Here is a 14,038-nt window from a genome sequence, read left to right on the forward strand (position 1 = left end):
TTTCTTTCTCGGTGACGTTCTTACCAATCCTCTGAGCTACAGCCAGTTGGTTGGTTCGCAGAGATGACAGTCGAACACAATGAGAATTCTAATTGTATTGTCCCTCCATGATAGTGTCTTTCATTAATGCAGGAACTCCAGCATACTGGGATTCCTGCAAGGTGACTTCGAGATGGCGTTCAGGCTTAATGCCTAAAATATCAGCCAAAAACTCTCTAGAAACTTCTCTCCTCGTCCCAGCCACCTTCACAAAAAATTTCTAACCCTCCAACTCCCTCTTCTTATAGAATTGTTCGACTAAATCGGAGTGGTAGAAATCATCTGTCGAATACCACAACATATTCGAATCCCTCCTAATCATCTCGTCACTAAAAAACGACTCAAAGCGGTCGATAGTAAAAGCTTGTTCCGGCAAAATTCTTCGACTTTGAGCCATTGAAGTTTTGAAACGATTTGGGATGAAGACAATGTAGGGAACGAGTTTGAATGGGATTCACTCACAAACTTGGAGTGGTGGCGGTGGTGGTTGTGAAATTTTTTTATTTTGGTAAATTTTTTTTCTTTTTGTATTTTCGGTGGGTAAGTTGGTGTTGGATAATGGTGTAGAGTGGGACTCGCGATTTGGAGTGGGTTAAAACTTTTGGCGTGGTGGTTTTTTTTTTTTTTTTTTTTTTTTTTAATTTTATTTTGGTTAGGGTTTTGTGGGTGCTAATGGCAGAATTGAGAAGATGAACTCGTGATCTGTTTTTGGTTTCAGGGAGGAGACGCACGTGCGTGCGGTATTTGTGCCCAAGCCCAATTCGATTTTTGACATTTCCGATTTTATGCGCGCAAACTTCAACTAAAATTGCCGATTCGCTACCTGTCTGATTTTTGCAAATGAGATATGGAAACAATCATGAGAGAATTTCCAATCCAATGATCTATAAAATATTTTATTCTAATAGGGGGTGACATATAAAATGATGGAAAATGCCTCGAAGTGCATGAATGACGTAAGTTATGCGAACAAATGAAATCTAAATTTATAGATAATGTTAACCCGAATCAAAATACGATTAAACAGCATATGCAACAAAAAAATGGAAAGTTGAACAATCAAGGAGGCAAAGACCAACACCCCACCCCCAAACAAATTTGATATAACTGAGTTTAGAAAATTTGTTTTAAACGTGCGTCTTTTAAAGTCAGATTCCCGAGACTTCCTAGATTACTATTTATATGGTTTTGATATTTTTTTACTTTTTATGAATACGGATTAAGATAAGGAAAGACAATAAGCAATAAAGACATAATTCACACCATAGAGGAACATGACTCAAAAAACCGAGAAAACATGCAATAGTGGAAAACGTGAATTATGTTAAATGTGGACTTAGGATCCGGTACTTACAGCCACACACTCCATTGGGAGGGCCCGGTTACCTGAATGGTGTACTAACCAATATATGGAAGTGAAAGGAAGTACACCAACAACAAAAGTCAGTCCTCATAGACAGGGTCATGTAAAAGGACTTCTTCCACAACAGGGGACATTAACTCGTGAAAATGTTTTAACCGTTGGCCATTGACTTGAAAGGTATTGTTGTGCTTGGGATTACCAAGGTGATTGCCCCATAAGGGGTGACTTTAGTAACCAGAAAAGGACCGGACCAACGGGTTTTTAATTTCCCTGGAAAAATATGTAGACGGGAGTTGTAAAGCAAGACCTTTTGACCTACCATAAACTCTTTGCGCAAGATTTTCTTATCATGAACATGTTTCATGTTAGCTTTATAATCCTTCGCGAGATCATAAGAATTGTTACGGATTTCTTCAAGTTCATTCAATTGCAACTTGCACTTGACACCCGTCTCATCAAAATTGAAGTTAAGGCTTTTTATAGCCTACATAGCACAGTATTCCAATTCAACGGGTAAATGACAAGGTTTCCCAAATACAAGTCTAAAGGGAGACATGCCTATAGGAGTTTTGAAAGTAGTCATATACGCCCATAAGGCATCAATTAGACACTTAGACCAATCTTTCCTATCTGGATTTACAGTTGTTAATTTTTTTGATTTCCCTATTAGAAACTTCTACTTGTCCGCTAGTTTGTGGATGATAAGGAGTTGCTACCTTATGTGTAACTCCATACTTTTGTACTAGAGACGCAACAACTCTGTTGCAAAAATGTGTTCCACCATCACTAATGATGGCTTTAGGAATGCCAAACTGACAAAAAATGTATTCCTTAACAAAAAACACAACTGTCTTATGGTCATTGCTACGACAAGCCATGGCCTCTATCCATTTAGACACGTAGTCCACGACAACTAGAATATATATAAAACAGTGGGAATCAGGAAAAGGACCCATGAAATAAATGCCCCATATGTCAAAAATTTCTACCACCATGATTGGATTTAATGGCATCATATTACGCTTCGTGATTCTTCCAAGTTATTGGCAATGAACACACGTCTTGCAATGCACTTGGGCATCTTTAAAAGGGTAGGCCAATAAAACCCACATTGAAAAATTTTAGCAGCTGTTTTCATACCACTAAAATGGCCACCACTCCCTTTGTCATGGCAGAACGATAGATACTCATTATATTCCCACTAGGGAATACAACCACGAATAATCTGATCCGAACAATACTTAAAAAGGTAGGGCTCATCCCAGTAGTGTAGCTTAACTCTGGCCAAGAACTTCTTTCGTTCATTTCTTGACCAATCATAAAGAAGAATATCATACGCTAAATAATTCACAATATCTGCATACCATGGTGTATAAAAAATAGCATACATATGCTCATCAAGAAAGGAGTCAGGTATGGACTCATAATCACTATCATCGTCATTTGTTAGTCTAGATAAGTGGTTGGAAACTACATTTTTGACCCCTCTTTTGTCCTTTATTTCTAATGTGAACTCTTGTAAGAAAAGAATCCATCGGATTAATCTCTGCTCAGCATCCTTCTTTGCGAGAAGGTACCTAAGGGCTGCATGGTCCGTGTAAACTAACATCTTAGAACCAACCAAATAAGGAGGAAACTTATCTAAAGCATAAACAACAGCTAAGAATTCTTTTTCACTAGTTGTATAATTCCTTTGAGCATCATTTAAAGTTTTACTAGCATAAAAAATGATAGTGGACTTATTATCTAGTTTCTGTCCCAAGATAGCACTAACAGCATAATCACTAGCATCACATATGAGTTCGAAAGGTTTAGACTAATCGAGAGGTTGTATAATGGGTGCAAAGGTTAAGGTGGCTTTTAAGGTTTCAAAAGCCTATTTACAGTTAAAATTAAAATCAAAGATGACATCCTTTAAAAGCAAATTAGTCAAAGGCCTAGCTATTTTTGAAAAATCTTTGATAAAACACCTATAAAAACCTGCATGGCCTAGAAAAACTCTAATATCATGGACAATCCATGGTATGGGTATAGATGCTATCTTATCTAGTTTGGCCTTATCTACTTTGATGCCATCACTACATACAATGTGACCTAGGACATTTACCTTTCTCACCATGAAATGACATTTTTCCCAATTTAAAACTAGACTCTTCTCTTCATATCGTGTCAAAACCTTAGACAGGCAGTTAGTGAAAGAATCTCCATAGATAGAAAAATCATCCATGAAAACTTCCATGAAGTGCTCTATCATGTCACTAAATATATGAAGCATACACCGCTGGAAGGTATTAAGAGCATTACAAAGGCCAAAAGGCATTCGTTTATAAGCATACGTTCCAAAAGGACATGTGAAGGTAGTCTTTTCTTGGTCATCAATATCAATAATAATTTGAAAATAGCCAGACTAGCCATCTAAAAAATAATAAAAAGCATGACCAGCTAGACGTTCAAGCATCTGATCTATAAATGGTAAAGGAAAATGATCTTTTCGTGTCATGGCGTTTAAACGTCTGTAATCGATACAGATCCTCCATTTCATAGGACTATGCGTGTAAACATATTCACCCTTAGCATTATGTATCATGGTAATCCCTGATTTCTTAGGAACTACATGAATGGGACTTACCCATTCGCTATTGGAGATTGGGTATATGATACCCGCATCGAGTAACTATAAAACTTCTTCCCTGACCGCCTCTTTCATGGCAGGGTTCAAGTGACGCTGAGGTTCGCGAGAAGTCTTTGCGTTATCCTCCAAATGTATACGATGAGTGCAATCATTAGGGTCAATTCCCTTAATGTCGTCTAGGGACCAACCAATTGCAGAACGATGTTCCCTAATCACCCTAATCAAACGTGCCTCTTCCTCTTCAGATAATAGAGAAGATATAATTACCGGATGACTACCATCTAGATCAAGTTGAATATACTTCAACTCAAAAGAAAGAGGTTTAAGCACCGGTGTGGTGGGAATGTCAATAAAGGCTTCTGGTGGTTCCTTATCGTGAGTAGTGAAGACTTGTTTAGGTAGCAGGTCTTCAAACTCAGTAGATGGAGCAACAAAAGGGTCTAAGGTAGGTGTAGACTCGAACATGGTGTTGACTTCCTCTAAGTAGGAGTCATCGATGAAATCTGAACTTCCAAAAGAAAGGAATTTATGCATCTGGTTTTCTGGAAACATGTTATTAAAATAGTCTTGAGCTAAGCTCTCGATCATGATAACCTCCTCATCTACAGACGAATCTGGTAACTGTTTCATCATTTTAAAAATATTTACCTCAACAGAAAGATAGCCAAAAGACAAGCACATTGAACCATCGCGGCAATTTATAAGCGCATTGGCATTCGCCAAGAAGGGACGTCCTAAGATGGTCGGAACAGAGTCGTTAGCGACTTCTGTATCGACGATAACAAAATTAGCAGGATAGTAGAAATCATGAACCTTAACAAGCACGTTTTCAACCCCCCTTAGGATACTTAATAGACCGATCCACTAATTGCAATGTCATTTTAGTAGGTTGCATCTCTTGTAGACCAATTTGTTTGTATAGAAATATGGGAGTAAGTTAACACTCACCCCCAGGTCTAATAAAGCGGTCGTCGTGTGGGAATCTCTTAAGGTGCATTTTACAGTAGGACGACTAGGGTCCTTGAACTTAATGATTCCATTATGTTCTGATAAAGTTGGAAACTGTTCACTTAAAAAGGCGTCTTTAGGAATATTTGTCTTACGCCTAGTAGTGCACAACTCTTTAAGAAACTTAGCATGGTGAGATAACTTTTTAATTGCTTCAAGAAAAGGTAGGTTTATGTTAGATTTTTGAAAACTTCCCTAATCTCATCGAAATTATTATCCTTCTTTAACATTGTTAATCTCTAGGGAAAAGGTGGTTTCTCTCTATATTTAGCGTATGGATCAACAGGATGTCTAACCTTGGATTTCTATTTCTAAGGTTGTGGTTTAACTGGCACCTCTACAGGTGTAGGTACTTCAGTTTCTATTTCGGTATCTAGTTTAATATCTAGTGTAGGGACTACTGGTGGGGTAACTATAGGCATAGTTATGGCATTATCAACCACTCTGCCAGAACGGAGAGTGGTGATGGCATTTAGCTCACCTACATTTGCATTGTCCTTACCAGTATTACCATTTACCTCAAAGGCTGTGTTTGTTGTTTTAGGATTAGGTATCGCTTGACCTGGAAATACACCTTTGGGTTGTACTTTCTCTTGGGCTAACTACTGTAAGGAAAGTTAGATGGCTTGTAAAATCTGTTGTTGAGATTGCATAAAGGTGTCAAAATGATCCGGTTGTGGAGGAGTGTTTGTTACAGGTTGTGTGATAGGAACTATGTCACGTTGATTATTAACAGGTGGGTTGTGATAGTTATGATTAACTAGAACGATACCTCTATTAGCATTATAATTATTATTGTTATAATTATTATAATTACCCTGACCTTGTCCTTGTTCTTGTCGTGGTAGAGCTTGGTTGTAATTGTTTACTGGCCTAACATTTTGATTATTATACCCTGGAGGTGTAACTTGTTGATTATTTCTCCAACTGAAGTTGGGATGTTGTCTCCAAGGGGCATTAGGAATAGGATAGCTATTAATTAAGCAACCATTATCTTGTTGTGTTGTTTATTGTTCATAAGCGAGAGGACAATAGGAGTCGGGATGCTCAAGACTCAAACAGAAATTACATGGATTAGAGTTGACATTCATGACGGAGATAGGCTTTTGTTGAACAGAAATAGCTTCTACCTTTTTAGTTAGAGATTCGATTAAAGTTTTAAGCTCAGGATCGGGTTTAATCTCAAACATATCGGTGGCCTTAACTGTTGAAGATGAACTAGCAGAGCGGGAGATATCGTCACTACCCCCCCCCCCCCCAATTATTTTTAGGCTTTGTTTGATCTTCTAGAAATTTATAAGCCTCTGAGGCTCCTTTACTAAGGAAACTACCCCCATTCATTATGTCGAGGACCTCTTTATGGTGGTGTAATAGTCCCTTGAAAAAGGCACAAACTAACGTGTCTTTCGCAAGGTTATGATGTGGACACTCTATAAGAAGGTCAGTGAAACGATTCCAAGCCTCTGAAAATGATTCATGAGGATTCTATTGAAAAAAATGATCTTGGAAAGCATTTTATCTGTCTTCAGTGGTAGGTAAAAATGTTCCATAAATAGTTGAACAAGTTTGGCCCATAAGTCCACAGAATTAGGCGATTGGGCAGTTAACCAAGATGCCGACTTGTCGGCTAGGGTGAAAGGAAACACCGTCAGTTTAATTTGTTCAGCACCAACCGTAGGATGATGGAATGTGGTAAAGACTTGTTCAATCCTACGAATGTGCCGATAAGGTTTTTCATGATCTAACCCATGAAAAAGGGGTAACAAATTAAATATATTTGGGGGGATTCGGAAATCCCCCACTTGGTCTGCAAGAATGATGCAAGACTTTGGGCTATCGTTCAAGGCTTTGTAAGAGTCAGAGAGAGGAGACTCTCTTTCTTCAGCCATTATATCAGGTGTAGTGTGTGGTATACTAGCTAGAGGTGTAGTGAGTGGTATACTAGATAGGTGTGTTTGTTGACGTTGACGTTTGATTACGTTAGGCATTTTTCTTCTACCTGGCCTTAATCTCATGCAAGGCTAAGACCAATCTTAACTAAACACGACAAACGTCAAAACAATCCTGGTATGCTAGTATAAACCTCTAACAGGAGATGCGATGATTGGAAGAAAGAAGTACCTAAATGCCTCCTTGCTTTGCTTATGAATAGCGTCTTGTATACGCGAGCTCAGTGTGTGTAACAAGTTAGAAACACTGAATAACTTGAAGTAATGGAAGTTTGTACTAACCGCTAAAAATTGGGCGGTTTAGAAGAGGGCACGGGTCGCGCTCAGAAATACCCTAGGTAGGGCGCAGGTCACGCTCAAGTCTAACTCGAGTTCCAGGCGCTTCAGCGTAGGGGGCGCTCGAAATTTGCCTTGATAAGGTGAGGGTCGCGCTCAGGTCCAACTCGAAGTTCCAGCGCGCTCAACGCTAGGAAATTTCGAAATTTGCCTTAGATGGGGCGAGGCTCCGGGCTTTTTCCCCGAAATTTTTTAGTTTCTGAACCAGACAATCATTGTTAGAACCAAACAAGGGTGGGTGGGTTTATTGAGACTTTGGGAAGACTAACAAAACTAATGAAAATAATTCTAAACAGAACTAAGACGGCAGCGACGCCATTTGATATAATGTAAAACGATAGTCTTACCTACGAATACAATTACGACAAGGTAAGTAAAACTAAAATTGATTTACACTTAATATTATCAAAGTTTTCTACTCTCGATAATATTGCAATATAGTTGGAATATAAAGTTCGTTCCACTCCTAGTTTTTTAGAATTCTCGTTAACTAAGATTATCAGTTCTATCAAAGTCAATGAGAGTACGGATTATATAATTATGCTAACAACGATGGGAAATAGCGTAATCGAAATGTTCTAAAAAATAAGATGGCAATTAAAATACTAAGGTTCGAATCTAGATAAAGAATTAGGGGAATTTGATTCCACCTTAACTCGACTAAATTTACTAACGAAGAATTTTCGTAATCCGAATTGCAATGCTTCCGCATAACAATTGGGTGTTTCTAATCCCTAATTGTTCATGGTAATCTCTACCAACTAACAACTAGCATGTGAAGTAATCAAACCCATTCTCATAGTGAACTAATTACTTTCTAGAATGGAATAGAATATTATGAACTATTCTACGCTAACAAGAATCAAGTTTTCATCAAGGCTTCTTCAAACCCCTCTAATGGAGGTTTTAACCTTGATTCATTAAACTATCATTTATATATAAACAATAACAAGACATGATAAAAGAATATAAATTTACATATTTGATTTAAAATGAAAGTCTAATCATGCAAGATTGAATTAAAACTAGTAATGATTATTAACTAAATCTATGAATTGAAGCTAAAATGATTTAATGAAATGAAACTAGAATTATCAATAGCTAACTAACTTTATTGATCTAATGAATAATAATAATAAATTGATTCAAAACTGAATTCAAAACAAGGTAATAAAACTAATTAATGGAGTCTAAAACTAATTTTTTTAATCTAGGTCTAGTTCCTTAAGAGCTAAGTCTTTGTTTGTTAAATGGAGGAGACCAGATCCACAAAATTGTGCATGGGCTGAGGAGCCTGTTTTGGGCCGGAAAATCGAGCCCAAAACTTCAGTACTTCAGTCCACAAAGGGCTTTTCAGCTGGATTTGACTTCAATAGCCTTTTCGTCCACTTATGCTCCTCTGATTGATCAAGGCTAGGACCATTGGAAAGCTCTCTCCAAGCCAGTCGTTTTGACATAAGGTAGGCCCAATTCCGAGGTCTGAGTCCAAAAATACTACTTCCGGAAGTTCTGCTGATTTTTGTGTGTTGTTTCTGCCTGCGTTGACTTTGACTTTTCATCTTTGACCAGGATTTAAAAAGGTTTTTTCTTCTTGAATCTTGGCCTTTTATTATAGAACTTCTTAGCAACCAACCCTTGCTCCTTTATCTACCAAAAAGGGCGCATTTCTGCACATATTCGACTCCAATTGCCTGGAATACATAAGAACACGATAACAGTACTAACTTTTACTTATTAATCACATAATTTGTCAAATAGCAATATTGTAAAAGGGTTAAAACTACAATTTTGGGCTCTTATCAGTCGACTACTTCAATACAAAACCTATGCTGCATTGAGGCTTCATCCCAAATTATCAGTTTTGTTTCTTTAAACAGACCTACTTGTAACGAATCCTTTTTGAAGCCACACATAGAGTTCACCAACACATCAAAAGGAATAAAAAAAGTTGAATGAGCTGTTCTACCACCATCTAATAAAAGTGACACAATACCAAATGAGGCAGCTACAATCACAATATGTCCTAGATTATGACATTTAGCTGCAATCGTATTATACACAAATTCATTTCCTATACTTGCATCTCCATTTAAGAAGAAAATTTTCCCTGCATTTTGCATGACTGAATCAACCACGGTATCAAACGCATGGCGTTGCTCATTGTTAAGATGATCAATGTTATGGTTGATTTGTTCATCTTGTAAATCAAACTAGAGTTGGCGTTGCTCCCAAATTAGTCTATTTCCAATCCCTTTGTTCCATTTTTTGAGTGGTCAGGGCATCGGGGGAAAGTCTTCTAGAGTTTTGTTTTTAGATTCCATGAGGAACTGCTCCAATAGATGCAACCCGTAATCTGTCACCTGCAGGAAAATTGTGTATTAATAATATAATATAGCCTACATGAAGGAGGCATTAATATAATATCTGTCACCTGCTCTTTTGATGGATTAGGAATATTGAAGATAGTTCATAATTTGTGCACCAGGTCGTCGCATATACTTGTTGAGAATCTATCCCATAACAGATGTGGTTGCACTGGATTGCACTCTAACAAAATAATGCCGAACAATCTCTTTAGCTGATATCTTGTATTCATTATCACCACTTTCTCTAAACAATGTATCAACTCTCCAACATCTTCAAGAAGTCTACGTGCAACACACGCAGCCTTGAATGTTGGATGAGGAATACCTTCAAATTTTTGTAGATCCTCAAATGATGTTAGGCCCTTTACAATGGTCGATAGTAGAAGCAAGTAAAACCTCTCTCCCTCGTTGGGCTTCACAAAATACATCTTACCAATAGCATAACCACTGTTTCTTTTAGTCCATACATTTTCTATTTTGTGCCAAACAAAGTGCTCGGGGAATTCTTGGTAAGTATAGGCCCGAGCATTTGGATTTGTAGCACAACAATCGAAGAATGAAGTGAGACTCGACTTTTGTCGTTTTGCCCTCTCAAGAATATTCTCCATCGTTTCCTTAGGGTTGAACACAACATGATGCATACCTGGCAACAAATCATAACTTAACAGTATGGCATTCTAGTATAACTTAATAGCATATTAATGAAATTGGTTTAATCAAGTGTTAAATACCTAGCAAGTGAATAGATAACCTAACAACAATTGGAAACTCTTCATGTAAGGAAAACCCAAATAGCCGCCAAGCTGCTTCTGGTGGTTCAATATATCTGGCATCAATGTACAGTTTAATCTCATTTCCACCATCCAACTCCATTGTTGTTCTATCATTTCCTTTGTAGATATACTTGTGGGTGTACTTAACACATTGCAATCCCGCACACACTTCAACATTAATGTGACAATTAAACATCCTCACCAACTATGGATTATATGGGACAACGTTCCTATTGTCAACCTATTTGTGTTTCACCATATAGACATGTCCCATGTTGCGACGCATAAAAAGTGGATAACCGTCTTTTTGTATGGTTGTCGCATCTGTAAACTCATATGGAAAATGCTTTGTGCACTTGCCATTTTCCTTACACGGTGAGTTCATATTTTTAACACCACACGGTCCATGGATCATACAACTCTTTATTGTATCAAAGAGCAAGGGATCCTTATCTGGGTCGGGAAATTTTGCAGATATAATTCGATCAATTTGGTTAGCAGATTTAATTTTATCTTCATGCTTGAGGAAAAAGAGTGCATGCATGTGTGGGAGGCCATGCTTCTGAAATTCAATGGTGTACACATGAGCTACTTCACAACCAAACATATTTTTTTTCTTGATAAATTTCATTAAAGCTTTTCTCTTCAGTTCAAAAACACGGGCAAGAACATCAAGTGGATCAAATGCATTTTGGTTCATCAAAAGGGCTTCTTACACTTCTAGCCAGTGAGGATTAGCCACCATTGTAAGGAATATATCTGGATGCTTATTGTAACATGTTATAGCCATTGAGTCTCGAAAGATCTCATACATGTACCTTGGACTTCTAATGAACAATGATGGCAAAATAAACCGCTAACTAACCTGATCAGGATTCGTACCCTCAACTAAATCTGTCAAACTCATGTACACTTCAGCACGAAGATCATTTTGGTGGGTATAATGATAGTATAGCCGATTTTGTTCAATAGATGCCCAAGCATCACACAGAAATTCCTAAAATAATTTTCCACCACAGAGTATTACTGAATATTCAGTATGATGTTCGAACAAACGATATGCATAGAACACCATCTGAGTCAATCGCCTCGAATCGTCATCATTGACATCATAAAGTTTCATTTCGGTTGACCATCCAAGCTCACCCTGAGGGAAAAACAAAAGATAATGCAGGGGTAGATAAGTGGGATTGCATTCATCAATCCACTTCAATGCATTACCTGATCTATAATGAAGAATGATATCTCTTGTGCTTCTGATTTCAATTCCATCCCCAAGTATAACAACTGCAATTTCATTTGCTAAAGGAAGATTGTATCATTGTCGGTCAGTAGATGTATTATAATGGAGATAAGTTGCCACGTCATTTTCCTCAGCTGCACGAGCACTCAATATATCATATGCTTGATGAAATTTTTCAGCAAATCTATTACAATCCGACAGTGTACTCTGAATGACATCTAAAACATCACGTCTCAATTCTAGATTTCGGCCATGACGCACATCAAGGGCACTGGTTGGGTCATAAACATAGAGTTGAGCATAAGTTGGATCTTTCTCAGGTTCTGGTAGTAATGATCCAATTTGATGGCGTAACTCACCATGAATGGTGAATGGAATAGAACCGCTACCGCTAAATATTCGGTCATCCGATTGACAACCAAGACTGGTAAATGCATTAGCCAAGTTATACTGATGAAGATGTTGTCTAAATGACCTGGCTTTGACGTCACTACCATCATATAGATCTTGAATCGCAGGAGGCAATGGACTAAGTAGAGGAAGACTGACTTTTCCTTGTTTGCAACACATCCTGAAAAAGGGTCTTTTGACTGATGTATTTGCTAGCCTTTCATCTTTCTAGTGCAGAGCTTTACAAAAGGAGCATTCCACATCCATCTTTCCAAGATAATGGCGGACATTGTTATGCATATTAGCAGGTTCTACCATATTGACACCAGCTGTAAGTGGGTGAAAATAATCATCCACATCAATTTCTCTTTGGGTGTTACTAACATGTAGGAAAAAAAATCCTAATGAGTTAGGAATGGAAATATTTTTTTTATTGAAAATAATGCTATAGAAAACACAATGAAATTCAACTTACATATATGAAGACATTGATAGTGGAATATTATGAAGGTCTGCTTCTAAGTTTCTTCTAGTTTGCTTGTTCATTCTACCACTTATGCGCTCTTTTTCTCTTCTATTGTGTTGGGCCAACTTGCATCGAGAAGTCTGAGAAAGTGTATAAGCATTGGTTGGACTAACACTAAGATCATCCACTTCCATTTCGTTTTGGGTGTCACTAACATGTAGAAAAAAAATCATAACGGGCTAGGAATGGAAATATTTTTGACTGAAAACAATGCTATAGAAAACACACAAAGAAATGAAACCTTACATATGGGAAGACATGGACACAGGTATATTTTGAAGGCATGCTTCTAAGTTCCTTCTTGTTCTCTTGCTGCTTCTACCACTTATGAGATCTCTTTCTCTTCTATTGCGTTGGGCCAACTTGCACCGAGAAGGTTGAGAGGGTGTAAAAGCATTGGTCGGACTAACATTAAGAGTGGATTGTGGAGGAGTAACTACAACCTCATTTTGCACAGGAGGTGGTTGGACTTGATGGCCTTCATTTCCTTGTTTTTCCAAAACCTGCATTTTATATTTGACAAAACATAACCAATAGAAGGCAGTAAATAACCACCGCATATAATGAACATATATATGTTACATACCTTAGCAAGGGTAGCAAGCACATGGTCAATGATCCGTTGTCTATGCTCACGTACTCGATTTATATAATCCAATTCTCTTTGCTGCATGACGCAAGTACATGAAAAGCCGTATAAAAATTAAATGAGAATGTTGTCAAAGTGACAAAAGAGTTTTTCTTTGTTACAAAATATAAAAGTTTGAAATCATGTAAGAATCAAACATAACCAAACTATGAAAAAGGAACTTCAAATATCTTAACAGATGCAGTAGGTTCTTTGGTAGATTTAGGTGGTTCGTTGACAACAAAACATCAAATGCACTTGCAGGTGGTGCCTTATCCATGGCTGATAATCAAACATTGATAAGGAAATTGCAGAAAAGAAATTAAAGCGGTATATAACTATGATCTAGAACAACTATTAATGGAGGTTGCGGAGTTGTACAAAATGCAACCATGTCACCAGTACCTCCAATTAGAGTTATCGACTTTTCTATAATTAAAATATAAAGAGTTCGACTGGAACTTTTACCAAAGCTACACGCATGTACTATACTTTAGTGTGCATAGCAAAAAATAACTTCTTATCATAGGCAAATGTGATTAGCAAGATTACTCAGGGATAAAAGGTTGTAGTTAAGGAAATAATAATTATTGATGGTTGTCTACTCTGAGTAGTATCAGATTGTATAGAGAAAATGTGCATTTGAGGGGAATGACAATGTAAGTAATGTGATAGTACACAGTCAATGCACCAAATTCTTAAGGTATCTACTGCCGTGAATCTTTGATTTCTTCCTACGTGATTCACATGTATCTTTCTAGGTGTAAATATCCTAGGTGTTAACA

General features: G+C 37.4%; 2 protein-coding genes across 2 annotated transcripts; both read right to left on the reverse strand.

Moving 5' to 3' along the window:
- Positions 1 to 9,126: 9,126 nt before the first annotated feature.
- On the reverse strand, positions 9,127 to 9,447 carry LOC147480346 (uncharacterized). The gene has a single exon (XM_086578619.1). It carries the CDS (start codon positions 9,445 to 9,447, stop codon positions 9,127 to 9,129), a length of 321 nt encoding a protein of 106 aa, XP_086434745.1.
- A 1,260-nt stretch (positions 9,448 to 10,707) lies between these two features.
- On the reverse strand, positions 10,708 to 11,765 carry LOC147480347 (uncharacterized). Its single transcript, XM_086578620.1, has 3 exons — positions 11,688 to 11,765; positions 11,332 to 11,463; positions 10,708 to 11,109 (listed from the first exon to the last, which is right to left on the reverse strand). The coding sequence occupies exons 1-3, from the start codon at positions 11,763 to 11,765 to the stop codon at positions 10,708 to 10,710; spliced, it is 612 nt and encodes a 203-aa protein (XP_086434746.1).
- Positions 11,766 to 14,038: the final 2,273 nt, after the last annotated feature.

The sequence above is a fragment of the Coptis chinensis genome, chromosome 8, assembly GCF_015680905.1.
Source record: "Coptis chinensis isolate HL-2020 chromosome 8, ASM1568090v1, whole genome shotgun sequence".
NCBI classification, from domain to species: Eukaryota; Viridiplantae; Streptophyta; class Magnoliopsida; order Ranunculales; family Ranunculaceae; genus Coptis; species Coptis chinensis.